Source organism: Raphanus sativus, chromosome 4, assembly GCF_000801105.2.
Source record: "Raphanus sativus cultivar WK10039 chromosome 4, ASM80110v3, whole genome shotgun sequence".
In the NCBI taxonomy this organism is placed as follows: domain Eukaryota; kingdom Viridiplantae; phylum Streptophyta; class Magnoliopsida; order Brassicales; family Brassicaceae; genus Raphanus; species Raphanus sativus.
The window spans coordinates 37,100,049-37,125,727 of record NC_079514.1 but is presented as its reverse complement, the minus strand read 5'-3'; the positions used below and the strand labels follow the sequence as shown (position 1 = coordinate 37,125,727).

The 25,679-nt window shown below is 33.9% G+C and overlaps 6 protein-coding genes, 1 long non-coding RNA gene and 1 other non-coding gene across 9 annotated transcripts; 5 read left to right on the top strand and 3 right to left on the bottom strand.

Annotated features, from left to right (window-relative positions):
- The first annotated feature begins 436 nt into the window (after nucleotides 1-436).
- Nucleotides 437-2,697, top strand: LOC108851513 (ubiquinone biosynthesis O-methyltransferase, mitochondrial). The gene is made up of 9 exons (XM_018624951.2): nucleotides 437-835; nucleotides 1,107-1,196; nucleotides 1,285-1,363; nucleotides 1,460-1,537; nucleotides 1,673-1,721; nucleotides 1,805-1,854; nucleotides 1,943-2,092; nucleotides 2,186-2,266; nucleotides 2,380-2,697. Exons 1-9 carry the CDS (start codon nucleotides 594-596, stop codon nucleotides 2,500-2,502), a joined length of 942 nt encoding a protein of 313 aa, XP_018480453.1. The 5' UTR covers nucleotides 437-593; the 3' UTR covers nucleotides 2,503-2,697.
- Nucleotides 2,698-4,230: 1,533 nt separating this feature from the next.
- LOC130511986 (uncharacterized) lies at nucleotides 4,231-5,338 on the bottom strand. Of its 2 annotated transcripts, none has more exons than XR_008945498.1 (2): nucleotides 5,135-5,338; nucleotides 4,231-5,032 (listed from the first exon to the last, which is right to left on the bottom strand). It is a non-coding gene; the product is annotated as an uncharacterized LOC130511986 (long non-coding RNA). The 2 variants fall into 2 exon arrangements; XR_008945499.1 differs by having other exon boundaries at nucleotides 5,156-5,338.
- A 5,502-nt stretch (nucleotides 5,339-10,840) lies between these two features.
- Nucleotides 10,841-12,471, bottom strand: LOC108853175 (nucleolin 1). Its single transcript, XM_018626625.2, has 6 exons — nucleotides 12,327-12,471; nucleotides 12,145-12,212; nucleotides 11,925-12,056; nucleotides 11,667-11,849; nucleotides 11,276-11,574; nucleotides 10,841-11,194 (listed from the first exon to the last, which is right to left on the bottom strand). Exons 1-6 carry the CDS (start codon nucleotides 12,360-12,362, stop codon nucleotides 11,055-11,057), a joined length of 858 nt encoding a protein of 285 aa, XP_018482127.1. The 5' UTR covers nucleotides 12,363-12,471; the 3' UTR covers nucleotides 10,841-11,054.
- A 3,130-nt stretch (nucleotides 12,472-15,601) lies between these two features.
- On the top strand, nucleotides 15,602-16,546 carry LOC108852706 (glycine-rich protein 3 short isoform-like). The gene is made up of 2 exons (XM_018626201.2): nucleotides 15,602-15,759; nucleotides 16,083-16,546. Exons 1-2 carry the CDS (start codon nucleotides 15,672-15,674, stop codon nucleotides 16,340-16,342), a joined length of 348 nt encoding a protein of 115 aa, XP_018481703.1. The 5' UTR covers nucleotides 15,602-15,671; the 3' UTR covers nucleotides 16,343-16,546.
- A 1,316-nt stretch (nucleotides 16,547-17,862) lies between these two features.
- Nucleotides 17,863-20,726, top strand: LOC108854528 (uncharacterized). The gene is made up of 10 exons (XM_018628118.2): nucleotides 17,863-18,057; nucleotides 18,135-18,242; nucleotides 18,419-18,480; nucleotides 18,554-18,637; nucleotides 18,717-18,748; nucleotides 18,861-18,942; nucleotides 19,046-19,274; nucleotides 19,408-19,635; nucleotides 19,718-20,010; nucleotides 20,090-20,726. Exons 1-10 carry the CDS (start codon nucleotides 18,034-18,036, stop codon nucleotides 20,475-20,477), a joined length of 1,530 nt encoding a protein of 509 aa, XP_018483620.1. The 5' UTR covers nucleotides 17,863-18,033; the 3' UTR covers nucleotides 20,478-20,726.
- A 524-nt stretch (nucleotides 20,727-21,250) lies between these two features.
- On the bottom strand, nucleotides 21,251-22,348 carry LOC108854529 (glutathione S-transferase F9). Its single transcript, XM_018628119.2, has 3 exons — nucleotides 22,087-22,348; nucleotides 21,949-21,997; nucleotides 21,251-21,773 (listed from the first exon to the last, which is right to left on the bottom strand). Exons 1-3 carry the CDS (start codon nucleotides 22,228-22,230, stop codon nucleotides 21,319-21,321), a joined length of 648 nt encoding a protein of 215 aa, XP_018483621.1. The 5' UTR covers nucleotides 22,231-22,348; the 3' UTR covers nucleotides 21,251-21,318.
- Nucleotides 22,349-23,344: 996 nt separating this feature from the next.
- On the top strand, nucleotides 23,345-23,417 carry TRNAA-AGC (transfer RNA alanine (anticodon AGC)). The gene has a single exon. It is a non-coding gene; the product is annotated as a tRNA-Ala (tRNA).
- A 100-nt stretch (nucleotides 23,418-23,517) lies between these two features.
- LOC108849056 (probable 2-oxoacid dependent dioxygenase) lies at nucleotides 23,518-25,398 on the top strand. The gene is made up of 3 exons (XM_018622555.2): nucleotides 23,518-24,122; nucleotides 24,405-24,726; nucleotides 24,803-25,398. Exons 1-3 carry the CDS (start codon nucleotides 23,611-23,613, stop codon nucleotides 25,052-25,054), a joined length of 1,086 nt encoding a protein of 361 aa, XP_018478057.1. The 5' UTR covers nucleotides 23,518-23,610; the 3' UTR covers nucleotides 25,055-25,398.
- Nucleotides 25,399-25,679: the final 281 nt, after the last annotated feature.

Genomic DNA, 25,679 nt, shown 5'->3' with positions numbered 1-25,679 from the left:
CATCTACATCAACCGAAAATTATAATATGAAATTATCTAAACTTCCTAAAGTACCTGAAAATAGTCAAATTATCGAAATTTAAATAAAAGAGGTTAATAATGAGTTTAGAATCACTTCAGATTGATTTACTTTTTGTATATGTTGGGGTTTCGGTTCATACTGTGTACCATCTGATACCCAAAACATCTAATCTTAAATCCTATTTAGATATTTCGTCCAGAAACAAATTCTATCGGTTTCATCTGTTTGCCAAGACCAGTCTAATCTCATATAATCCGTTTTTATAATAATCCTATTTGTTTTTAGTTTTTTTTTTCTCTTTTCTTATACTATCATAAACATCTCAAAACAGTAGTCTTTTCACTAAAATAGGCCCATATATACATCCATTCACTTAAATGAAAAAGACACACTAAAAATGGGCAAGCTCAGAGTAGCCCATATACATCAGTCCCCACTTTCATTTTCCAAATTCCAATTTTACCCCTTCCCTTTTTCACCTTCGCTCGTTTTTCTCCGTCGCCGGCGAATCCCGACTTCAATCGCCGCCGTCCCGCAATCGCTAAACTTTTCGAAACCGTAGCGTTCGAGGATGATGAATCAAATGCAAAGGATCCTCGCTGCTCGTCGGTTATCTCCCTCAATCATACCTCCGTCGTGCTTCCTTCACCGGCGGTGGTTCTCGACCTCAGAAACTGATGCTTCTTCTAGGCATCAAAAGATCGAAACTTTGGAAGACAAAGCTTCTTCTAACAAAAGCCGAATCACACCGTCGACAACGTCTTCTCTCAATGAACAAGAACTTGCCAAATTCTCTGCCATTGCTGATACCTGGTTCGTTTCTAAAGCTCGACTAAGTGAAGTAGTGTTGATGGGTTCTCTTTAAAATGACTAAAGCTTTGAGCTTTCTTTCGAGGGCTTTGCATTGATTTGATTTTGATCTATGCTTTTAAGAATTGAACCTTAGTGTGCAAAATTGGTTTGTTACACTATTTAAACTTGAAAGATGTGATCAGTGCTAATGGGTTCTCTTTGAAAAAATGTCAAAGCTTGAGTCTTTGAGGGCTTTGCATGATTTTGCTTTACTCTTTGGTCTTGTATGAAGGTGGCATTCTGAAGGGCCCTTTAAACCGTTGCATCTGATGAACCCAACTCGGTTGGCTTTCATCCGCTCCACCTTATGCAGGCATTTCAGGTTGCTAAAACTTCTTATATATATGTTTATATTATGTTGTATCCTTCTCTGTTTAGATTAACTCTGTTTCTTCTTCTTCTCTTCTCAGTAAGGATCCGAGTTCCGCTAGGCCTTTTGAAGGACTGAGACTTATTGATGTTGGTTGTGGCGGTGGACTTCTTTCCGAGGTTTAATAATGAGACCAAGCATTTCTGGTTACTACTTGGAATATAAAAGACGATTTGGGGTGATTAATGGCTTTTTTTGTTTGTTTTGTTTTAAAGCCTCTAGCACGGATGGGAGCAACTGTCACAGGAATTGATGCTGTTGATAAGAATATCAAGATTGCTCGTCTTCACGCTGTAAGGTCTCTCTTACTTTATTCTGCTAGATAACTTACTTCAATGTTCTTCATTTGTTGATGTATGTTTCCTGAATACCTACCATCAAGGTGCAAGTTCTTCTCTATCTTGACTTTTACTCTTTGTTGTATGCAGGATATGGATCCAATGACTTCAACTATTGAATACCAATGTACTACAGCAGGTACTACTTTTACCCTATTACCTTAGATGATGAACAATTAAAAATTAGTGTTGTTTACTGTACTCTCCTTTGTCTACCTGCAGAAAAGCTAGTGGAGGAGGGGAGGACGTTTGATGCTGTTCTTGCCTTAGAGGTTTTTGTCAAACTTCCTCTCTCATGTTTTATACTAGTTCCATTAATTCTCATTTTCATGGGCATTTTTTCTGATTTATACAATGAAGGTCATAGAGCATGTAGCCAACCCTGCAGAGTTCTGCAAGTCCTTGTCAGCATTGACCATCCCCAACGGAGCCACGATACTTTCCACAATTAACCGCTCCATGCGATCGTATGCATCAGCCATCGTTGCAGCAGAGTACATCCTACAATGGGTAATCTCTTCAGTCTTCACATCTTTTCTATCCCTTCTCTTTACACCATTTTCCGACATATGTTTTTGTTTGTTTTCACAATCACGTGCGCAGCTTCCTAAAGGCACACACGAGTGGTCAAGTTTTCTAACTCCTGAAGAACTTACTATGATACTACAACGCACTTCAGTCGATGTAAGCCAACTCCCTCCCAAGGATTGTTCATCTGTTTTATCATTAGAGGGTGGTTTGGTATATATACATTGTGGTAGAAAAGAAATGATAAAGATGAAATTATGGTTTTGCAGGTGAAGGAGATGGCTGGATTTGTGTACAACCCTATAACAGGAAGATGGTTACTGTCAGATGACACAAGTGTGAACTTCATCGCTTATGGAACGAGAAAGAATGATATTGGAGGAGATATCTAATAGATTGTTTCTGCATATCTGCCTCTGAAAGTTGCTTAGGACAGAACAGTAGTTAAATTTGCAATAAGTGAGAGTGATCTGAGGTTACTTTACTTGTCTGTTATCCATTCAGTTCTTAAATTCGCAGTAAGAGTGATCTGTGGATACAGTTCCAAACTTTATTATTGTAGTTTCTAAATTGAAACAATTACGAGATTGTCAATGCTTACAAAAGATTGAAAACACAAAATCTGATATACAAATTTCGCAAATGAGCAAATAAACCGGCTGATTCCATGAAGGATGCATGAACTTAGACCAATGACCGACCTGAAGTGCAGAATCGCAATACTCTAGGACTCCCAGCTTTGCTAAGAGGTACAATGGAACTGCAAGTGTCAGAAAAATTTACAGGTTAGGCTCTAACAGACACTGGTATACAAAAGACAAAGAGAGACTGCTTTTGCAGGTGGTTTTGTAAAAGCAAAAGTTTGCTCTAAGACATGTTGATTACTTTATGCAGCTATCATGAACGCCTCCACGTGATTTAGAGGACTCAGAAGCTTCATTGGCTGCTGTAGCCTTTGATATGTATCTCTAATCTTGATTATTGGGTTTTAAATTAAATAGATTACTTGATAATCAAGTAGTCAAACCAAACCAAGTATCCGATTTTATGAGTCAAGTACTGATTAATTAACAAGTAACAAGTAATTGTGCTCACTCTTAAATATAACTAGTTTTTGATCCGTACTCCCGTGCGGGTGTTTTTTTTTATAATTATATATTTTATTTTTCACAACTTATATTTATATTCTTGTTATAGATTCATAAATTTTGGGATATAAAATTGGTTATAATATTCAAAATTTATATTGAGATTTTATAAAACAAATATATTATTTAGACAGAGACATAAAAGAATACTGAAACAAAGTTACCAAAAAAACATTCAAAATTAAGTATAGATATTTGCAAATCTAATTTAGCAAGCCTAATTTAACTTATTAAATTGGATCATTTAGTTATTATTAAAAATTTGGTACATCATATTTTACGGTCACATAAGAACCGTCTATTGTGGACCTTATACCAAAATCTAAGCCCATATATTATTTTTTCCCTGGAAAAAGGATAGAAATATATTTACCTTTTACTGACTTTTCTTGTTCCCTTATAAATTTATGCATCTCTTTTTTTTTCTTGAACAAAGAAATTTATGTATCTCTATCCTTATCTCTGTGGTGCCGACCCTTTGCCTTGCGAATTCTTTCTAAACAATCGAGAAAAATATACTGAAGTTTTCACTGAGATGATAAATCTACTAATTTCTACTGCAGATTTTGGCATAAAGTTTCTAGTTTCTAAATTGAGGTGTACTTGATTTTTGACGATTAGGTGTATTGTTAGATTGAACCAGAAACTACAAATCAGAAAGAAAGAGGTACAAAATTAAAATTACCCGAAGACCAGCTTATGAAGACAAAGGAAAGAGTTGAAAGGGAAGATAATAGTAAAGGAAATTGTAAGATATTTCCTCATAGAGAAGAGAGTTTAACTTGATTTCAAAGGCCTTTGGACTGCTGACTGCTCGAACGTTACTTTCAATGTATTTTAGAATTTCATCTCTGTGACTGTGTCAATCACGATTCTAGAGCTTAGCTCCAAAGAACATGAGATTCTTCATTTCTCCACAATTTATCAATAAGACACATGTTAATCATATATAAACTAATTGTGCAATATTAATTTGTTTTGTTACTGCCAATTTTATTCGATAAAAATATAAAACCCACTGGGGAAAACACAGATGGTGACAAAGTAACTCAAACTCAATACCACTTAAGTACTTAACCCATCAACTTACTAAGCTAAAGAGAGAAAGGTTAAATAAATGAGATGCATATTGTTATCTATTAGGAACATTCCCTTAAAGATGAAGAAGAGCGAGCTTTAGTTGACTTGAGATGAGAAGCTTAAAGCTGACATGATGACTGAGACAGAGCTTCAAACTTCCAAGCAAAATTGTGGAACTGGAATGGGAAAATAAATAAATATACAGAGTAGCTGATGGCTGCACGAATATATCGAGGAAAACACAAATACACGTTAAGTTGTTGTGTCTAGCTCATGTTGAAATAGAACAAATGAAGGGGGTTGAGAGTTAACTTGGAAAAGCATAAGCTTAAGAATCAAAAGTTTTAACGTCTGACAGAGTAATCAAAGATTAGATCATTCCATGTATTCTAAATAAAACCAGTAAATTCAAACGTACCACTACCAGTCATGGGGTTCGCAAAGGATCCTCAGGAAAACTCATTGGCCTTGTTGACCGCATATGATCAGTCGCCCCATAGAGAAAGGTAAATCCTTTCAAAAGTGAAGACACAACTTCACGAGAGAGAAGGAGACTAACCTGTAACCATGTGAAATGATTGACTTTCGCAAGCTCAAAAATTCAAGTGGCTGCGCTGCTGTCTTATGTTAAAATTTTGATTGAGCCGTCGGACATAATTTTTATTTTCAATCACCACCGTGCTCCTTCCACAGTCTATCGCCGGAGTTGGTCAATCAAAAAAAATTGAACGCAATCACTTCGCATGAAATTAGGGATTCTTAAAACAACTCATAATAAAATTTCCAAAACTCAAACCAATCTCAAGAAAAACTTCACCAAAACCCCTAAAGATAGTCCAGTCACTGGGATGAGAAGTGCAAATTGCATAAAGATGGAAAGACCAAACCACCGGGATGTATGGCTTCGATTTGGGGTTAAAGGTTTAGACTTTGATATGGTAGAGACGTCAGTTTCTTTTAGGGTGGTTTAGGAAATTTTAAAACGACAGCTTTTAAGCCAGTGGCCATCTATTGTAAATATTAAGGAAAAATTAGGGTTAATTACTAATTGTACTTCAGTTTTAATAGTTTACTAGACTAGATTTTTGACCCGCCCTTAGAAGGGCGGGTATATTTTTTGTTTTACATTTTTCTATAAATTTAATTTTTATATTTATGTTTTTATTACGTTTTTTTCATTATATAATATCAATATACTAAAACAGGAATATGACCTATTGATATATGTGTGGTGAAATTATTTTACGATAATTATTAAAACTTCTTATTAATTATTTAAAAGGAATATTATACAAAGAAAAATATAAATATGATTAAAAACATAAATATAAAAATTAAATTTCTAAAATATGTAAAACAAAAAAAATATACCAACTCTTTTAAAGACGAATCTGAATCTAGTCAATACTATTAAAATAGAAACATAACCTATTGATATATGTATGGTCAAACTATTTTAATACAATGATTAAAACCTCCTATTAATTATTTAAGAGAAATGTTATACAATGAAAAACACAAATATGACTAAAACATATAAATATAAAAATTAAATTTCTAAAAGAATATAAAACTAAAAAATATAAAAGGGTGGGTCCAAATGTAGAAATCTATTTAAAACCCGTTAAACTAAAATATGTAGAATATCGGATCATGATCATAATTTTTAATTTTAATTTTAGTTGTTTAGTTTTAGTTTTAATTTTATTTTTTAAAGAAACGTAATTTTTATGTTTGTGTGTTTGTATAATCATATTCTGTATGATATGAATTTAATAGAATATATAAGTTTTGTAAGTATGTACATGTATCATATGGTAAGGCTTGGTCCTTTTGTCAATATTCAGTCCAAATTATTTGTTTTTTTATTTGAACATAAAAACAGGAACATAGGGAAGTTACGAACGGTTAACAATATTCGAAGCCCAAATTATCGTTTCATATGCCGAGGGAAGTTACGAACGGTTAACAATGCTCTAGATATAATTATATTATATTTTATGCAGTTATTTTTTTAAGTTAGACCTAACCTTTTATTAATTGGTCATACAGAAGAATTAATATAATAGATATATATATATATATATATATATATATATATATATTTAATTAGATTTGATTATCTAAAATAAAATGTACTTTTAACTTTTAAAATATTAAATATTTACATGTGGAGTTCATACATTTCAGTTATGAGTCGTATAGGTATATGTATATGTAGTAATGTAACAAATAATTAATAATTAATGATAAAAGATATTAAGCATTGGAGTTTGAGTTAAATCGAGAAGTAGTAATAATTATTTTCAAAAGTAACTGTCGCCATATATAAAGATTGACAAAGAAGTGGGTTCCTATAATTATGGAGATAAAGTGGAGTAAAAAACTGAACAATAACAATGTTTGCTAAATTAATAATATTGATATATGTTTGATTTTTTTTTAAATTGGACCTAACCCATATCAATTGGACATGTTGAAGAATTAATAGTATTGACTAGATTCTGACCCGCCCTTTAAAGGGCGGGTATATTTTTCTATTTTAATTTAGTTCTCATATTTTTGTTTAATTTGTGATTATATTTGTATTTTTGTTTGTAATATTATAAATCTTAATCAAAATATATTTTATTAAATAATAGCTATTTAAAAATTGATCCGGTATACGTTCGGTTAGGGCTGGGTTGCTGGTCGAACCCGTCAACCCGCGGATTTCAATTTTGTTTTGGTCAAAAATATGATCCGCACAATCCGCAAACAAATAATTTGTACCGGCACCCGCCCCATTTAATTTTGATGTTATCCACGGGTTATAAATTGTTTTAAAATAATTATTTTATTTAATTATTATAAAACACATAAAATATATATTTATAATAAAAATATGTTTTTAAAATTTAAATTTTTTTTAATTACCATGTTTTTTAAAAAGTGTTTACTTTTATTTTTATTTTTATTTTTTAAATACTTTTCGGGTAGGCGGTACCCGCAATCCAAAATCTACTATCCCGCACCCACCCCGAATAAAATATTCATAACCCGCATCCGCAAATCGATTTTTTTCAAACAATGAAACCAAATTTATGATCCACCCTTAAAAGGACTGATATAATTTTTGTTTTATATTTTTTCTCTAGGATATATTTAATTTTTCTTTGACATCTTTGAACCTATAAATATAGTTGCAAAAAATATACAAAATTCGAAACTGAGATTAGTATGATAAGAATTCGATATAGATAGGCCTTAAAAGAGCGGGTATATTTTCTATTTTATAGTTTTTTTAAAATTTCATATTTATATTTGTGTTTTTAATCATATTTGTATTTTTCTTTGTATAATCAATAATATTAATAACTGATTTTGTAAACAAACTTAATTTGATAGTTCAAATAGAACCTTACAACGAACCATGTTCTAGTTGAGAATATCTTGATACGTATCTGATTGTTTATAGCTGCTACAAATCTAGTTTAAGTTCTTGAGTCGATATAGGGATATTTTGTTAAAGATATATAGTGAAAATAGATATTAGATGCTGGAATGTGAATTTATATTAAAGAAATAAATTATTTTATGATTGGTTAATGGGAATTGCTAAAGGTTGACTACGTTATTTAGGGTTTATGTTATAGTGTTGATCCCAAATATGATTTATATTCAAAATGGAAAATGTAGGTCACTAATAGAACCATCAGTGATACTTGGCGTAGAACAATGATGTAAATAGAAAAACTTATATATGGATTGTAATTTTCTCATGAATATAAATGTTATCAGTCGTATTTGTAATGTCAAAATATGATTTATATTTAAAATGGAAAATGCAGAACACGATTAGAACCATCAGTGATACATGGTGTAGAACAATGATGTAAGTAGAAAAACTTATATATGAATTGTAATTTTCTCCTGAATATAAATGTTATCAGTCGTATTTGTAATGTCAAAAACTTATTGTCTTGCAGTATATTAAAATTACAGTATATTAGTAGTCTAGAATAACCTGTTAAATGGTTATTATATAATTGAGAGATATAAACACAAGTGAATGGCGAGAGTTTAGGTAGTTTAGGTGATCAACATTTCATTCCTATACTGCCCTTAATGATTTCTAATTTTCAAGGCAAATCTGATGGCACAAAAAGTAATATGCCAAGGGAGAGTAGGGGTAATTTCATAAAAGGGTTCCTGAATTAATAGTATTGATTTATACCGTTATAGTGTAAATTTTCATGAAAAGTTTAGCTCCTCTTTCATCATTGATTATATAAAATAGAGAAAATATAAGTAGCAAACCGCGGATATCTATGTCACATCTAGCAATAATGTAATCAAATGATGGATTTTTATATATTTCAATCTGAGTAAATGTGCTGCGTTTTGGGTAGATAAAGCATCTATAGAGAGCCTGATTATTAAGTGGACGAGGTTTGTTGATTGTACGAACATGATCATGGCAATGGTGGATGCTCACCGGTTCGCAGAGTCAATCACTTGCCATGCTTGGAATCCTGATCACTCAAGTAAGTTTTCTACCTCTTTGTTTCTTTTGCCGATTTGGTCTTTGGGAATATGATAGAAGACTAATGGGTAATGACTTTTGCTATTTGAATATATCTTAGAAGTTTCTTGATGAGGTTTCTTGAACACATGATCACAATGTCTTGTATATGGTTTAACATCCTGTGACCGTTTGTTTCCTTTTGTTTTTGCTTGTAGTGGTTGCATTCTGCCCTAACAATAATGAAGTTCATATCTTTAAATCACCACAAGACCATTGGGAGAGGTTGATGATCCTTCTTCTCTCGAAATCTATGAGATTGCTGGGAACTCCGATGAGATCCGGAGCTCGAAATAGAGATATGTTAGTTTGTCTTTAAAATGAGACCAAATCAATTTCCTTTTCCTTTTTACAAACTCATGTTTTTAAGTTTTAACCTTGTACAATACCATAAACTCTTTTTGTTTATATTACAATAAATACTAGTTTTCAAAGAATCCAGTTAAACTATAAATCATTTGTTCTTGATCGAAAACATTGATTTTTAGACATGGAACAACGAGTTTAATTTTTTTAAAAAATCATATAGCTTCTAATTAATATGGATTTTCGTTTTAGATTGTTATTTTAAACGGTTGGTTGGTTAAGATTTTTGACTGTTAATTTTTTTTTTGGTAAAAGGTTATACTCACAATATACTTAGTATTATGTTAGATTATTTTATAATGAATTTTAACAAAAAGACGAAAATTTGTAATCTAACATCTACTCCCTCCGTTTCATATTAAGTGTCGTTTTAGAGAATTTTTTTCGTTGCAAAATAAGTGTCGTTTAGAGTTTCAATGCAAAATTTATTAACTTTATTCTCCATTCTATTTTTCTATTGGTTGAATTGTATCGGTAATGATGTTTTTATATTGAAAATATGCAAAATTAAATGCTTTCTTAATCCGTGTGCACAAGTCTAAAATGACACTTATAATGAAACAGAGGGAGTATATTAGTAATAAGTAAATTGACGTATCTTTTTATATTTTACTTAGAAATTCATTTCAGTTTTGATGTACCACTATTTAATAGGTCAATTCGTTGACTGTTAAAATTGTAAGTATTACTTTACATATTTACAAATATATAATTGATAATAAAAATTTATAAAACTGTAATATTATTTTCAATATTTCACTATAAATGTTTTACTTATAGTTATCAATAAATAAAATCAAAATTTTGTTTTAAAACTATCTAAACTAGGCTATTAAAAACAGTAGAAAACAGAAAAAAATCGTTTTGACAACTTCAAAATCATTAAAAAAAAGTTTTTTAAACTGATTGATAAAAATTGACCGCATAAGATTATACAAAACCTTCACAATACTGGCCCCAATCGGAGCCATAATATTTTTTTAGGTTTTCTATATTGTCAAGAAAACCTCAATTAAACTTAATTTGGAATGTTGTATATGTACTCTTTAAAAAAAAGTTCTCTTTTTGAGAAAGGTTATACTCACAATATACTTAGTATAGAGGAATAGTATTATGTTAGATTATTTTATAATCTTTATTTTAACAAAAAGACGAATTTGTAATCTAACATTTATTGGTTATAAGTAAATTGACGTATCTTTTTATATTTTACTTGAAATTCATTTCAATTTTTGATGTACCATTATTTAATAGGTCATTCGAGATAATGTCTCTTTGAATTTCAATTTCAGAATAACACTAAGATCGTTTCTTTATTTTCTGGTTCACAAATTAATTTAACATCAGGGATATAATTAAATAAGAACCATGTTTGAGATAGCTAAACGTTTTTTTTTTCAAAAAATCAGCCTTTGTGGACTAAGGACCATTTAGTGCAGTTGGACCCGAGACAATGAGAAAAAGCGACTTCCAAAGCAATATTTAGAAAATTTTACACTTGGACGTACTTTTTCTATACTCCAACTATTGTATTATGTTTTCTGTCTACCAAAGCAAATCGGCTAATAAAACTAAGATAAATAAGTTTAGCTTATCATCCACAACACACACACAAAACAAACGGCTGATAAAGAAGGTAGCATTGTATTATCACAGGATTGATAAACACCAAAGAGCTTCTAATTAATAACCTTGAGAGAGAAATCTATTAGATGAACATCCTCTCCATCTCAAAAGGACTGCCTTCTCCCTCTCCATCCTGATCATGGCCGTGGTGATCTCCTTATTACGAGCCCTGACCCTCGCCCTGAACTTCCTGCTTCCTAATAAGGGCCCTGACCTTCTCCCTCCTAGCCTTGGCCCTCCACTCAGTCATGTAATCTTTGAGCTTCTTAGTGATCTCCTTGGCAAACTCAATATAATGAGCTGCATAAACAGTAAAGACGAATTCATGAGAAGATTTAGTTAACCTTGAAAATAAAGTAGCAAGAAAAACATTTGATGTACCTGGGACACTATAGCCAACCATCTTTAATTCACCGGGGGCAAGGATAGGGTTAGTTCTGGCCGTGGCTGTGGCTACGCGCACGGTAGTTATTTTGAATCCGTCCAATTGACTTCCATCAAGATCCAGGGCACTAGCTTCACCTTGTAATTCGGAAAAATAGATATTGGTAGACTTGTCGGGAGGACAAACGTAAACATGTGTTATCACTCCACAAGAAGAGAAATGTGCTCTCAACTTGCTCTCGATGACATCTACAGGAAGGGAAGTGTCATAACCCCAAACGGCAACGCCAAAAAAACTGCAATAATTTTGTGGCATATTATCAACAACACAAACAAACAAACATTTTTTACAGAATGAAAACAAATTAAAAAGAGAGAATCAACTTACAATCTTTTGTCATTGGCTAGGTCAGTATACAGAGACCTTTCATAACGTACTGCCACCTGGTATTCCTCTTCTTCTTCCTCGGGTGCATACTTAACACGAGCTTTCCAATCACCGATAGAACTTCCATCAAGTTGCAACGCTTTCTCTTTTGCTTTATGTCCAAGAAAATTAACAAAAGCACGACTGCAACGAAGAAGAACATTTATTTTATTTTCTTTTAGCTCACAAAACAAAATAATATATTATTAAGACACAAACCTCTCGAACACAGGGTCTGTGGGAACTTCAACTCTAGTGAGATTGCCACATGATTTGAAGTGATTGATCAGTTCACTCTCGATTTCATCCTCAGGTCGGTTGTGGTTGAATCCTTCAACAGACATCCTAACCCTAATTCGCAGGAGATACAAAAGAAAAAAAAAATTATCAACACATACAAATATATTCTTACAAAATAAATAAAGCATCAATCAATTACCTGGATCTTTGGAAATTCACCGACTCCAAGAAGCGTTGCAAATCACCCACACGTTCTAACGGACGTTTCTAAAATACAACATATGTAATCAGATATATTTTTCTTAGTTTCCGAATTATAACAAACCTTTAATAGTGAAAAGAGATCCGAGTTAGAAGAATTCACGATGAGAAGAAGATTACCTCGACGGTGGATCCCTGGCTAGCGTACGTGTCCATCGAGAGATGTTGTTATAACTCCTTAGGCTGCCGCTTTGCGATATCTTTTCAGATTAGGGGATTTTAGAGAATGAAGAGGAAGGTACTTATAGTCGTCTTATTCTTCTGGTTTGGTTTGGGCCATAGGTCGGTCTTTCCCTCTCTTTTTTTCAAATATATCTGTCTTTCCTTTTTTTTTACAATAACCTTTTTTCTTTCCCCAAATATTTTGTGACTTCCAAATAAAATTTGACAAAATAGTTTTTTTATTGTGCAGATTGACAAAATAGTTTGTTTAACCTAAACCATCATCAAAAAGAAAGACACCCTTTAGTTTTATATAAGTATTTTAAAAAACATAGATTTGAAATATATAAATATCAGATATTTTTGCTATTTTAGAACGTAGATCTATGCTATGCTAGTCAAGACAGATCCACGACAATTTTTGTAGTTAATGAAGCTCGGTTTTTAAAACCTTGATCTATATGACTTATCGTCTAGCCCACTTGATCACCGGATGGATCACATGCTCGTTGGTTCAATTAGTTCTTATCTATGTAATCAAACGTGACTACCAAAAACATCTTTCAAGATCCTACGTGAACGTGTGTACTTGTTGATCGAATGGTGGTAGAAATATTTACTAGATCGATATGGGTATATGAATGTAAGAGTATCCGCAATGGAGTTACTTAAAAGAAAAAATATTTAGGAAAATAATAATTAAATAATCAGTGGATCTTACCAAAAATTAAGGTTCAATCTTTAAAATTCTTAAATAAGAATTCGTTCTTAATGAATCTTTGCACTATTTACGGTTTCCACGAAACATGGCGGTCTGCGATTGGTTGATATTTTTTTTTCTTTTTTAAAAAAATTTGAAAAAGAAAAAAAATAATAATTAAAAAATCAAAAAAAAACTTTTTTCTAAAAACTTCAATGGGTAACACTATTGCGGGTGCTCTAATAGTTTTGTTCAACGTTCTAACATGTGCGTTCGACCCCTTTTTATGTTCTCTTTCAACGATACCTTCCTTTTCCCCCCAATATATATACACTGTTATTTTACAAAATTATCTATATATTTAAAATAGTATATGAAAATTTTAAGAATGGAATATATTTCTTTTTTTGTTTCTATCTTTATTCGTTATTTTATTGAACTAAATGTGATTTTTTTTAAAAAAAAAAATACTAAAATATAAACCTCAACCACAATTTTAATACTGATATAAATTAAATGTATATAGACCTTGCATAGTCCAAAAATACTAAAATATAAACCTCAACCACAATTTTAATACTGATATAAATTAAATGTATATAGACCTTGCATAGTCCAACAAAAGACATAATGTAAAACAACCTGAAAACAAACAAAGAGTAGCAGAAATGAAATATATAAGATAACTTAGAATAAAACAAACATATTAAAATATATATACTGACATAATAAAAATAGAACATAACTTCATTAATAATCACAACAACAGTGGTAAAGGTAACTATCTTTATGCCATAATTTTGCTATGCACATGAGAACATGAGGAATTAATTTTGCTATGCACATGAGAACAGGAGGAATGCATAAAATTTATAGATCATCATGAATAGTAAACTGACATGTATGGAGCTGACAAATCCTGAGATAGATCAAACATTCTTTATGCGACGTCTCTACATTGAAAAATAAGTGTTATGGAACTAATATAATCTTTAAAATACTTCCAATAAAATGTTATCTCAACAATCTCAAAAATCGATATAGTGATTGTTGTTACTATAAACAAATAGAGAAATTCTTGATGTTGGTTTTATGGTGACTAACAAGTGTTCACACTCATCGGTCACTATTCAGTTTTCATACTTTCTAATTTCAGTGTTTTATTATTTTGATTAGTTTTGCATTACTACTTTCTTCTCATTTCAATATAATATTCTACTTTTAATAAGAAATGCTACTTTAAATAATCACCAATTCCACTCCAAAAAATACCAAAAGATTATCATTTTAACATAAAAGGTATAAACTCTTATAACATACATAAATAAATTATCCACAATCCAATCCTTCTGAACCTAAATATTACAAACCATAAATAACGCACCAAATATGGAATCAAATTTTTATAAAAGAAAAAAATATGAAGATCATTTGAAGCCTCACAACATACCAATACCACAACTCTTTTATAAATAAATAATTATTGCAAACAAGCAAAATATATCTTATCACATATAATTCTTCTTCACCTAAAACTTTTTAAAAGACAAAAATAATTATCACCACATCTCTTACAAATGCAAACCAAAAATACAAACCATAAAATCATACAGAATATAATAATCTAGATCATAAGTAAAATATATCCTGTCTACGCTGATCCTAGTAATATATAATCTATCTATTGATATATATCTTTAATTCTGATTATTGAGTTTTAAATTAGTAGATTACTTGATAATCAATTCAGTCAAACCAAATCAAGTATCCGATTTTATGAGTCGAGTACTGATCAATTAAGGAGTAACAAGTAATTGTGGTTACTCTTAAATATAGTATCATTTTCAGTAAATTTTCATGAAAAGTTTAACTACTCTTTTATCATTGATTAAATAAAATAGAAAAAATATTAGAGCAACCTCATCGGTTGGACTCTGAAAGAGAGGTTTTTATAAAAAAAATATTGTTATTTTAATTAATTTTGCTTAATTAGTTAACTATAAATGTAAATTAAATACGAGAGCTATTTATATGTTGACAAGTGGTATTAAGAGTTTAAATACGGTTGTCATATACTTTTAAATAAGAACTCTTCTTGTTTTCTTTCCTATTTTCTTTTGTTTTTGATTTTTTTTTTATTATTAGAATTCCCCTAACGTGAACAAAAAAAAAAAAAAAAAGAATTCCCCTAACAACTCTGCGATGGAGGTACTCTTAAGTAGCAAAACCGCACGGATATCTATGTCACATCTAGCAATAATGTAATCAAATGATGGAATTTTATATATTTCATCTGAGTGAATGTGCTTTGTCTAAGACGTTGACATAAAATATCTAAAAGACTAGTATGGGTTGCCATTTATGGAGTTCAAAATCAAGTTGATTTACAATGAAATCCAACAGCCAACCATAAATTTCCTTATTGTGATAAATTTCACCAGCTTCTATTGTGATAAAATATTCCCTTGTTGTTAGTGAACTACGGATGCTCATTGCTCATTCTCTCACCCTCGTCTGCTATAAATAGAGGCCATTCAGTGTAACATTTTATTCATCACTTGTTTTCATTAAAAAGAGTGTTATAACATAAGCAATTGAATACAATGGCTTCCAAGGCTTTGTTTCTGTTGGGTCTCTTTGCACTCCTTCTCGTCGTCTCAGAAGTGGTCGCAGCATCTGAAAGCCAGTCGGGTATGTAAATAATATATATCACCAGTCTAGTTCTTGTAGTGTAAATAATGACCAAAATGTTTGTAAGGCTAGTTGCACCCTTAGTCAAAACACACTTAGCCACTTAGGTATATGATGTTTAATTCTTCTTATACGAATGGGGACCAATTCAAACGATTTAGATGCTTTTTTATGAAAAATATATATCGAACATAATATGTAATGTTGTAATTTTGTAACGAGACATCCTTAAGTTATAAAGCGAAAAATAATTATGGAATCCGGGAGACAAATGCACATTTGCACATGCTAAACATATTTCGAAACAATTGTCTTGTTGTCAGGCACTGTGAAGTCGGAGAGTGAGCAAACTGTGCAACCTGATCAGTATAATGGGGGACAAGGCGGCCATGGAGGCTACAACGGAGGAGGAAACGGGGGATACAATGGGGGATACAACGGAGGAGGACATGGGGGATACAACGGAGGTCGTGGAGGAAGAGGTGGTTATTGCCGCTACGGTTGCTGCTACAGAAATTACCGTGGGTGCGTAAGGTGCTGTTCTTATGCCGGGGAAGCTGTTCAGACACAGCCCGGTCACTAAGACTATATAATGTATTCACCACTATGCATGGTTGCGTCTATATATACACACTTATATGTGTGTGTGTGCGAGTTGTAAACCGTGGTAGTTTGAAATGAAGTAAGAAGAAAAACTATGGGAATAAAGTTTAATGATGTAATGTCTCTGTGTTTGAGTTGTAATCTTCGTTGCCTGAATAATAAAATCGTTACTAGTTTATGTTTTCTTCTTTCGGTTATGGATACGATGCATGATAGAATATACACATATAGGGATATAAATATTCACTTTGTTATTTTTCTTTCGGTTTGGTATTTTTTGAAAATTCCCTTCAGAGATTAGAGACTATTTTGAAGTTTTGCATACACATACAAAGTTTAGTATTAATTTTTTTTTTCAAAGAAGGAAGAATATTTATACACGAATGTATATAACCCAAAACAAGCAGAAACTAAAACAATCAAATACGTACGAATATATATTCTATATGTTTGCAAATGGGTCAAAATATTTAAATTCATGGACTAATTGAGGGCCCACTCTGAGTTATATTGAGTAAACTCTGGTATTGCATCATGCATGGTACGAAAGTGACTGCAAAGCTAATGGCGTAGCAGTAGCACCAATACAATTCCAACCAAGTGCAATTGCTCACTTTGAATCAGCCTTTGTTCAAAGCACTTTTTTACTAATATAATAGATGAATAAAGAGTGCTTTCATTTCAAGACACCTTATCAACATAAACTAACATGAGATCTTCTCATTTTCTAACGTTTCAAACACCTTTACATGTTAGATCTAACAATGGTCATACAGTTTCTTCATCTTTTCTCTTCTACATAAATTTCATAGGGTTGGTACTCCTAAATACATGAAAGGTAATCACATCATTAATGGTTGTTGGTACTCCTACTCCAGTCTCCATTTGATGTGATCTTCTCAACCAAAAATTAGTTAAGTCATGATGGGTCTAGTGGTAATTTAAAAACATAAAATTGCGGTTAAAACTTGTTCTTTCTCCGGATTTGAAATTTTTATAAAGAAGTTTCATTTACTATTATTTGATCAGTCAAAATAATCCCATACTTAACTAGAAAAAATCTGGTGACATGATTAATCTCTTAGCCGGAGTTTTTATTTTATATTTTGATATTTTTTTAATTATTTTTTTATATTTTTTGCTAAGAAATTTTTTTTATATCTCTCGTTTAAAAGACAGTTCTTAGCTTTTCTTAATTAAAATCTAAGAAAATCTAAAAATCGTTCTTATCCGAATTTAGGAATCCCAGTTAAAAAACCGGGGTTGATGATGGTCTAATAGTTGTTAAAAATGGTATGTGAACACCTTACCTTATAGATTTTTTTTTAACTGCAAATTACAAAAAAAATATTACAGAATTATTGAAAACAAATTAATACATACACATAACGTCAGATTAATAACCCAAAATAAAAAAAAGAAGAACCGGTTGTCTGACGTGAAAGCTGGTCCACTTACGTACCGGCCGGTTAATCTAAATTTGATCGCGTTGGGGGATGAGAGTGAAGAAGACAGATTCAACTGCAATTCCGCGAAACCAAACCTAACAGCAATTTTCTAGAAATTCCATCCGTCTTTCTCTTTATCTCAAAAACCCTCTCGATTCACCGATCCAACCATCATTCTCACTTCTCATCCTTCAAAGAGCCTCTCCTCCGATCCCAAATCAACATGGCTTCAAACGGCTCATCTCCGGTCCCCTTTTCTTCACTTTCTCGATCTCGGCTAATTCTTTTGGTTGTTTCTCTAATTCCATCGTTAATTTTGAGCAGAGACCCGTTGATGCTACGGACAACAGCTTGGAAAGGATCAAGCGACAGCTAGCAACTGGCTCCGGTCGGAACTTGCTACAGGGACCGCTTTACAAGCGGTCCGAAACTGTAAGCTCTTTAATGTTAATTTCTCAATTCTTTGTTGATGGGTTCTCTTCAATTTGAGTGGACTGTTCGAAAGTCACTTCCTTTTGTGTGGACTCTCGCTTGTTGTATCAAATTGTTCTTTCTTCTGACAAGGCCTTGCTTTTTTGTGTGTTTCTGTTTTGATGTATGAATTTTAGCTGAGGAAATGGAACGAACGATGGGTGATACTCGATCCAACCACAGGGAAAATGGAGTACAAGTGAGTGATATCGATTTGCCTTATGTAAGCTAGCTGAGATCACTCAAGTTCTGATGTGTTTACATGACTTTAGGACAAGACGCAACGAGCCAGCTATCAAGGGAACGATTCTGTTTGATGAAAATAGCACAATCACTGTCTCTCCTGTCAACTTCCAGTATGCATTCTAACATTCTCTTTTTTTTTTGTTCTGAATAATCAGCATTATTTATGTTCTATTTTCTTTTGTGTTTCAGGGGGCTTCCGAAATATAATGGTTGCTGTATCTGTATCCTTGTTACTAGTATAATGTTGGGAAAGTTATTTACAGTTCTGTCTTTTGTCTGAAAGGAGATGAGTGATTGATTGTAAAGTTGAGTTTTTTCTTCAACGTGATTTAGATATTAGTACCCCACAGAAGAAAGATTACTTTTTGTGTGCAGAGACTCCTGGTGCAGCTAAAGCTTGGGTTACTACCTTACAGTATGTTCTTGATCTTTCTCTCTTTTTTTATTTTATAGCTTACCAATCTCTTAGAGATGCCACCACGCTTTATCCTTTGTTTGGCCCTTGGGAATATTTTCAGTGCGACACAGCTAGTTCTCAAGGCGCACAAGGAGGCTGTTGATTCTCTAAGCGGAAGTGGTTCTTCAACACTCGGTACGGTTGCAACCGTTGTTGCCGCTGCCAATTCAACGGCACTGGAATGTTCCAAAGAGATCCAAGCTGCAATGCAGGTCTCTCTGAGGAATGCTTTGAAAATTACGGCCAATAAACCGATGGACGGACCGCTAGATGATTTGACTATAATGAAGGTTGGCTGTTTTTGCATCTCTCTTTCACTGCATATAGCATAGAGACATCTTACAAGAAACTCTATGTGACATTAAAGAGTTAGATTTCGTTCTCTGTCTAGGTTAGCTTTATTGAGCTACTTACATGTTGCAGGAAACCCTGCGTGTGAAAGATGAAGAACTACAGAACTTGGCGCGAGAACTTCGTTCTCGTGACGCAACGATAAAAGAGTTAGCAGATAAGCTATCAGAGACGGCTGAAGCAGCTGTAGCGGCGGCATCTGCAGCTCATACAATGGATGAACAAAGGAGAATTGTCTGTGTGGAACTTGAGCGCTTATCTAAAAACTCAGAGAGACAGCAAGAAGCAGCTATATCCAAGGTAACGAGGCCTTGTCATGTACAGATGTATATATATATTCATCTTCGTTGTTATTTATTGATTGTTGTATATCCCAATGTAGCTCAAGGAACTGGAAGAGAAGACTTCTAATCTGAGTAGGGAAAAAGATCAATTGGTTAAGGAAAGAGACTCTGCTCTCAAAGAGGCACATCTGTGGCGGTCTGAGCTTGGAAAAGCAAGAGAGCGTGTTGTCATACTCGAAGGAGCTGTTGTGAGAGCTGAAGAGAAAGCAAGAGTCGCAGAAGCAAGTGGTGAAGCAAAAGCGAAGGAAGCTTCTCAGAGAGAGGCGGCTGCTTGGACGGAGAAGCAAGAGCTTTTAGCATATGTGAATATGTTACAAACCCAGCTTCAAAGGTTAAGCATATCTGAATCTCTCTCTCTCTCAAGGAAACTCACTGTTATGATAAAGTGTCATAATCATTTGAATGAACAGGCAGCAACTAGAGACGGAGCAAGTGTTTGAGGAGAAGACTGAATCTACAAACGGCGAAACGTCTCTTCCGATGACAAAAGAAACAGAGAAGGATGTGGACAAAGCATGTTTGAGCGTTTCGAGAACATCCTCTTTGCCGGGAGAGAATGTAGTCCATATGAGTGAAGATCAGGTAGTAAACGCTCACGCTCCTCAGGCTCCGGTTGGAGAAAACGAATGGAATGATATTCAGGCAACAACGGAGGCGAGAGTTTCTGATGTAAGAGAAATATCTGCAGAGACTGAACGAGACAGAGGTAACAGCTTGGATATCACAGTAGTAACTCCTGAATCTAACGTTGTTCCACGCAATGATCTGCCTCCCGAGTCTTTTCACCATCAGCCTTGATGAATAAATGGTAGTAGAGACCTTGGTACATTTTTCATATACTCTTTGATGTGTTGGTAATGTCTGGAGACTTAAATCATTCTAACAAACCAAAAAGAGTTGCTATTTGGCTTTGCTTGTGCCTCTAAACACTTTGTCTTATCTATCAGCAACCTCTTGAGTTTCTTTCTGACTTGGTAATGACTTGGGAAGAACAAAGAGATGTGTGTTTAAACTTTTAATTGTTGAATGATGTTATGTTTGTGTGCACATTGCATTTTCTTTCTTGCATGAATGGTGACAATAAATCAAAATGTGGTTGGAATGTGCTAAGCAAATAACATCTCTCAATACATAAATACAAGTCCAGAACAAGAGCCAGAGAGTAACATCTTGTTGTACACATCTCTCATCTGAGGTCAAACGTCTAATAAGCCTAAACTGAATCAAGAATCTCAGATCATGTGTTTAAGCAACCAAGATTGGGGTATGATGTAAGAGGTTGTTTATCTATCAGCAACCTCTTTGGTAATGACTTGGGAAGAACAAAGAGATGTGTGTTTAAACTTTTAATTGTTTGAATGATGTGATGTTTGTGTGCACATTGCATTTTCTTTCCTGCATGAATGGTGAGAATAATCAAAATGTAGTTGGAATGTGCTAAGCAAAAGATGGATTATTAAGTTCCTCTAGATTCAAACCTCAACTCAATCACACAAGTTACAATATGAAACAGAAGAGACAGAGGTGACATACATAAGATAAGAGGAGGCATACAGTTCCACTCTTTATTAAAAAACACAAACATTGCTTAGAAACTCAAAAACAAGAACAAGAACAATGATGATCATCATAATCATCTTTAAGCAGGGAATGAGTACTTCTCAATAGTCTCCTTCCAGGCAGGACGGCTGCTAATATCATCCCACCACGCGCTCACGTGCTTCCTGTCTTTGATCATGTAAGCCTTACCGATGGGTCCAACCAAGTAATCAGTGAAAGGGAGGTGAGCCAAATCAGCCAAGCTGACGAAGTCACCAGCCAAGTACTTGCTCTTGGAGAGCTGTGCCTCGTAGACATCGAGCACAGCAGCGAGCTTCTCCTCGCTCTCCTTGATCAGCTTCTCGTCAGATGGGAATCCCATGACTGATGCGAACATGATGTGGAGTGTGAGGTTAAGGAGGGGTGGGTGGAAAGTGGTGGCCTCAACGTCGAGCCATTGCTCAACTTGACCTCTGTCTTCAACGGTTTTGCCCAAAAGGTCAGGTCCTTGTGACCTGTACTTCTCAGCTACGTACCTCATCACGGCACGTGACTCTGTAATAAAACAAAACATCTCTCAGTACATATACATACAAGTCCAGAACAAGAGCCAAAGAGTAACATCTTGTTTTGTACACATCTCTTATCTAAGATCAAACTTCTAATAAGCCTAAACTGTATCCAGAATCTCAGATCATGTGTTTAAGCAACCAAGAATGTAAGAACGTACCGAAGATCTTGTAGTCACCATCGACAACAGCTGGAACGGTACCGAAAGGCTGCATAGGAAGACACAAAGAAGAATCATGAGAATCTTGAAAAAAAAAAGAGTATCGAGAGGAGATCGGGGACAAGAAGGGTAACTAACCTGTAAGGCGAGATAAGCAGGCTGCTTGTGCTCTCCTTTCATGAGATCGACGGGGATGGTCTCGAAGGGAACGCCCTTCTCGATAAGCGTTACCAGAGCACGCTTGGGCGAAGCAAAGTGAGGTCCGTACACCTTTAGCACCATCTTTCCTTTCTTTTCTATTACAAAACACACACAAACACAGTTGAGCTTGTTAGTAAGTGATATTGAGACTGTGATGATGAGACGCCTTCTTTATAGCGAGGAGCCGAGGCTTGGCAGATAGAGAGCGATCATTTATTTGTGACATGTGGCGTTTCGTTCCCTCAGATATTTTATCTTACCTTTTTTTCTCTTTAAACGAAAATAATAGAATATAATGATAATAATTTAACTATTGAGGTATCAACCAATAGAATCACGACACACGTAGAAAACCCATAAGAAATCTACCTACACCACCTATTGATTTTGATTTTGATTTTATCTAATGCATTTCTTTTCACTTATCAAAATATCAATCATCCACTAGTTTGTAACCTAAAACACTCGACTAATAAAAAAAAAGGTAAAGTAGTTGTATACTTAATTAATTTTTTTAATTAAAAGAAAACAAATAAAGGAGCAAGACAGGGAGAAGAAAGAGAAAAGAAAAGAAAAAAACAAGGAGAAGAAAACAATGATAATTGATAGGTGGTGGTTCAACAAGGTAAGTAGGTGGAGAACCAAAATAAAACGTGAGTGAATGAGCCCAACCGCTTATTGAACCACATGCCTCAATTCTCTCTATGGTAGGTGTGTAATGAGTAATGACTGACTTGACCAGTTACGTAGGTGTTAAATTTTATTTTAGTCTTGATTTATTCTTAACATTTCAGCAACACCCAAAAAACTAAATTAGTTTTCATGAAAAAAAATATTCAACCACACCAGAAAATATCACAGATAAAAAATTGAGTGCCTTACCATTTTTTATGAACTAGTAATTTTTTTCTAAAAAAAATTGAAGATGCTTTGCAAATCGTTTGAACTTTGAATCGGTCTCGTCACCATTTTTCATTCAAGACCCAAAAGCATCCGAGAGATTCGGTTGATCTTTTTTAATTTCTTATACTTGTCCCTTTGTCATCATTAAAGGAAAAGCAAAAAAAAAAAAACTTTAGTCATCATCCCACTCATTTTAGTCACACTTTCAAAATGTTTAATTACTCTTAACGAACGACATTCGTATTTTACACTGATGAGCTGTAATTCTATATTACACTCTAGCTAACGTTATGGGGATGTAGCTCAGATGGTAGAGCGCTCGCTTAGCATGCGAGAGGTACGGGGATCGATACCCCGCATCTCCACTTTATCTTTTTTTTTTAAATGTTTGAAAAGTCGAAAAGCTCCAACTCTTATCATTTTCCGACAGCGACAACAATTCTCATATAAACCATAAGCACCGCTTTTCGATCTTCTTGTCTTTTCTCTCTTCAAAAGTTTTGTCTCTTCGTTCTGTTTCTGAACAAACACAAAGAAGAAAAAAAGAAAGGGAAAAAGATGGAAGCAAAGTACGATCGAGCTAGTGAGGTAAAAGCCTTCGACGAAACAAAACTCGGAGTGAAGGGTCTCGTCGACGCCGGAATCTCAGAGATCCCCCTTATCTTCCACCACCCTCATCTCACTTCAACGGCTCCAACCCCACCGCTTCCCTCCTCAACGATGACCATCCCAACGATCGATCTCGGAGGTGGCGTGTTCGACTCCACGGTGACGCGAGAGAGCGTGATCTCGAAGGTCAAGGAAGCGGTGGAGAGATACGGGTTCTTCCAGGCGATAAACCATGGGGTTCCAGTTGATGTTACGGAGGAGATGAGAGATAGGGTTTGTGGGTTTCATGAACAAGACTCAGACGTGAGGAAGAAGTTTTATAGCAGGGGTAACACCAATAAGGTTACTTATAACAGTAACTTCGATCTCTATACCTCTCCATCTGCCAACTGGAGAGATACTTTAAGCTGTTTCATGTATCCTGATGTTCCAAGAACAGAGGACTTGCCAGAGATTTGTGGGTAAGAATTAGGTAGACACTGTTTTAATATATATGGTTGCTATTTTTAGGAAGCAAAATACTTAAAACCCAAAAAGCTAAAATGGTAGTTAACTTTTATAAACCGAAATACCAAAAAAACTGAAGGACTGTAGATATGTTTCTAATAAGTTAGTTACTTTTATAAACTAACTTTTATAAACTAACATATGGAAAAATGAAAAAGAAACCAAACCAAAATCGGGTCGAGTCATAAGAATCATAAAATCGGGTTTTGTAAGTTTTAGTGGTCTGGATGTTTTAGGGAAATCATGTTGGAGTATTCAAAGCGAGTGATGGGATTAGGGGAGCTAATCTTTGAGCTTTTATCAGAAGCTTTAGGGCTGAACCCTAACCATTTGAAAGAAATGGATTGCACAAAGGGTTTGTTGATGCTCTCTCATTACTACCCGCCTTGTCCTGAGCCTGACCTAACGTTTGGCACAAGTCAGCATTCAGACAGATCTTTTCTCACTATTCTTCTTCAAGACCACATCGGTGGGCTTCAAGTTCTTCAAGATGGACGTTGGGTCGATGTTCCTCCTGTTCCTGGAGCTCTTCTCATCAACCTCGGAGATTTGTTACAGGTAAGTTTATTATAGTGACATGAATATATCAAACCATTAATTCATACTCATTTTTGTGATTTTTTTTTGTTTACAGCTTATAACGAATGACAAGTTTGTGAGTGTGGAGCATAGAGTTTTGGCTAACAGAGGTTACGAGCCACGCATTTCGGTAGCGTCTTTCTTTGTGCACCCTTTACCAAGCTTTCGAGTATATGGACCGATGAGAGAGCTTTTATCTGAACAAAATCCTCCCAAGTATAGAGACACTACCGTCACTGAGTACACGAGGCATTACATGGCCAGAGGACTTGATGGGAACTCTGTGTTGCATCAATTCAAGATCTGATCAAAGCTTTTGGACTTGCGTATCTAAAGTCTTCTAGGCTATTTCAGATCAGTATGTAGCATGCTGAAACAAATACACCTGCATCGGCCAGGACTTCCAATTGATACGACCGAGAAGCTTGGACAGGTAGCTATGATGATTCCATCTCTCATATGGTCATATAGTCATGCAAGAAATTGTTGCGTGTATAACATACATATCTGTTTTGTCGGTAGTATTTTGATTGTTTCTAGATCATTTGTCGAACGTGAGATTGTATAATATTTTAAAGACGAGATTATGAGTGAATCTCTAATGTTTTACCATGAAATCACAGATGATAATGTCTGCACAGATTTACAAGATGAGGAGATTAAAGTGGACTGTAGCTCAATTATGTTACAAGTTAAATGAGAAAATATTGTCTAGTCAAAGAAGAAAAAGAAAACAGAAAAAAAACATGTTCTACGAGGTGCTGCAAGTTTAATTACAACTTGTGAATTTCGTGTGCTCATATAAGTATTTACAAATGTTTTTATTATAAAATCGTTTGAAAAATATACAGAGAAAAGAAAATTAAATAAATAATTTAATAATAACAATTGAAATATGTTTGCTTTATTAACAATATTGATAGTAATTAACC

What these genes read in the sequence shown, in the direction of transcription:
- LOC108852706 (XM_018626201.2), top strand. Translation starts at nt 15,672, where the DNA reads ATGGCTTCCAAGGCTTTGTTTCTGTTGGGTCTCTTTGCACTCCTTCTC. An exon ending in AGCATCTGAAAGCCAGTCGG is followed by an intron (nt 15,760 to 16,082) that starts GTATGTAAATAA and finishes TCTTGTTGTCAG; the next exon opens with GCACTGTGAAGTCGGAGAGT.
- LOC108849056 (XM_018622555.2), top strand. Translation starts at nt 23,611, where the DNA reads ATGGAAGCAAAGTACGATCGAGCTAGTGAGGTAAAAGCCTTCGACGAA. An exon ending in GACTTGCCAGAGATTTGTGG is followed by an intron (nt 24,123 to 24,404) that starts GTAAGAATTAGG and finishes TGGATGTTTTAG; the next exon opens with GGAAATCATGTTGGAGTATT. An exon ending in ACCTCGGAGATTTGTTACAG is followed by an intron (nt 24,727 to 24,802) that starts GTAAGTTTATTA and finishes TTTTGTTTACAG; the next exon opens with CTTATAACGAATGACAAGTT.
- LOC108854528 (XM_018628118.2), top strand. Translation starts at nt 18,034, where the DNA reads ATGGCTTCAAACGGCTCATCTCCG. An exon ending in GTCTCTCCTGTCAACTTCCA is followed by an intron (nt 18,638 to 18,716) that starts GTATGCATTCTA and finishes TTTGTGTTTCAG; the next exon opens with GGGGCTTCCGAAATATAATG. An exon ending in ATATAATGGTTGCTGTATCT is followed by an intron (nt 18,749 to 18,860) that starts GTATCCTTGTTA and finishes AACGTGATTTAG; the next exon opens with ATATTAGTACCCCACAGAAG.
- LOC108854529 (XM_018628119.2), bottom strand. Translation starts at nt 22,230, where the DNA reads ATGGTGCTAAAGGTGTACGGACCTCACTTTGCTTCGCCCAAGCGTGCT. An exon ending in CTGCTTATCTCGCCTTACAG is followed by an intron (nt 21,998 to 22,086) that starts GTTAGTTACCCT and finishes CTTCCTATGCAG; the next exon opens with CCTTTCGGTACCGTTCCAGC. An exon ending in TGGTGACTACAAGATCTTCG is followed by an intron (nt 21,774 to 21,948) that starts GTACGTTCTTAC and finishes GTTTTATTACAG; the next exon opens with AGTCACGTGCCGTGATGAGG.
- LOC108851513 (XM_018624951.2), top strand. Translation starts at nt 594, where the DNA reads ATGATGAATCAAATGCAAAGGATCCTCGCTGCTCGTCGGTTATCTCCC. An exon ending in TCTGCCATTGCTGATACCTG is followed by an intron (nt 836 to 1,106) that starts GTTCGTTTCTAA and finishes TCTTGTATGAAG; the next exon opens with GTGGCATTCTGAAGGGCCCT. An exon ending in AGATTGCTCGTCTTCACGCT is followed by an intron (nt 1,538 to 1,672) that starts GTAAGGTCTCTC and finishes TGTTGTATGCAG; the next exon opens with GATATGGATCCAATGACTTC.
- LOC108853175 (XM_018626625.2), bottom strand. Translation starts at nt 12,362, where the DNA reads ATGGACACGTACGCTAGCCAGGGATCCACCGTCGAG. An exon ending in CTAGCCAATGACAAAAGATT is followed by an intron (nt 11,575 to 11,666) that starts GTAAGTTGATTC and finishes AAATTATTGCAG; the next exon opens with TTTTTTTGGCGTTGCCGTTT. An exon ending in GGTTGGCTATAGTGTCCCAG is followed by an intron (nt 11,195 to 11,275) that starts GTACATCAAATG and finishes CTGTTTATGCAG; the next exon opens with CTCATTATATTGAGTTTGCC.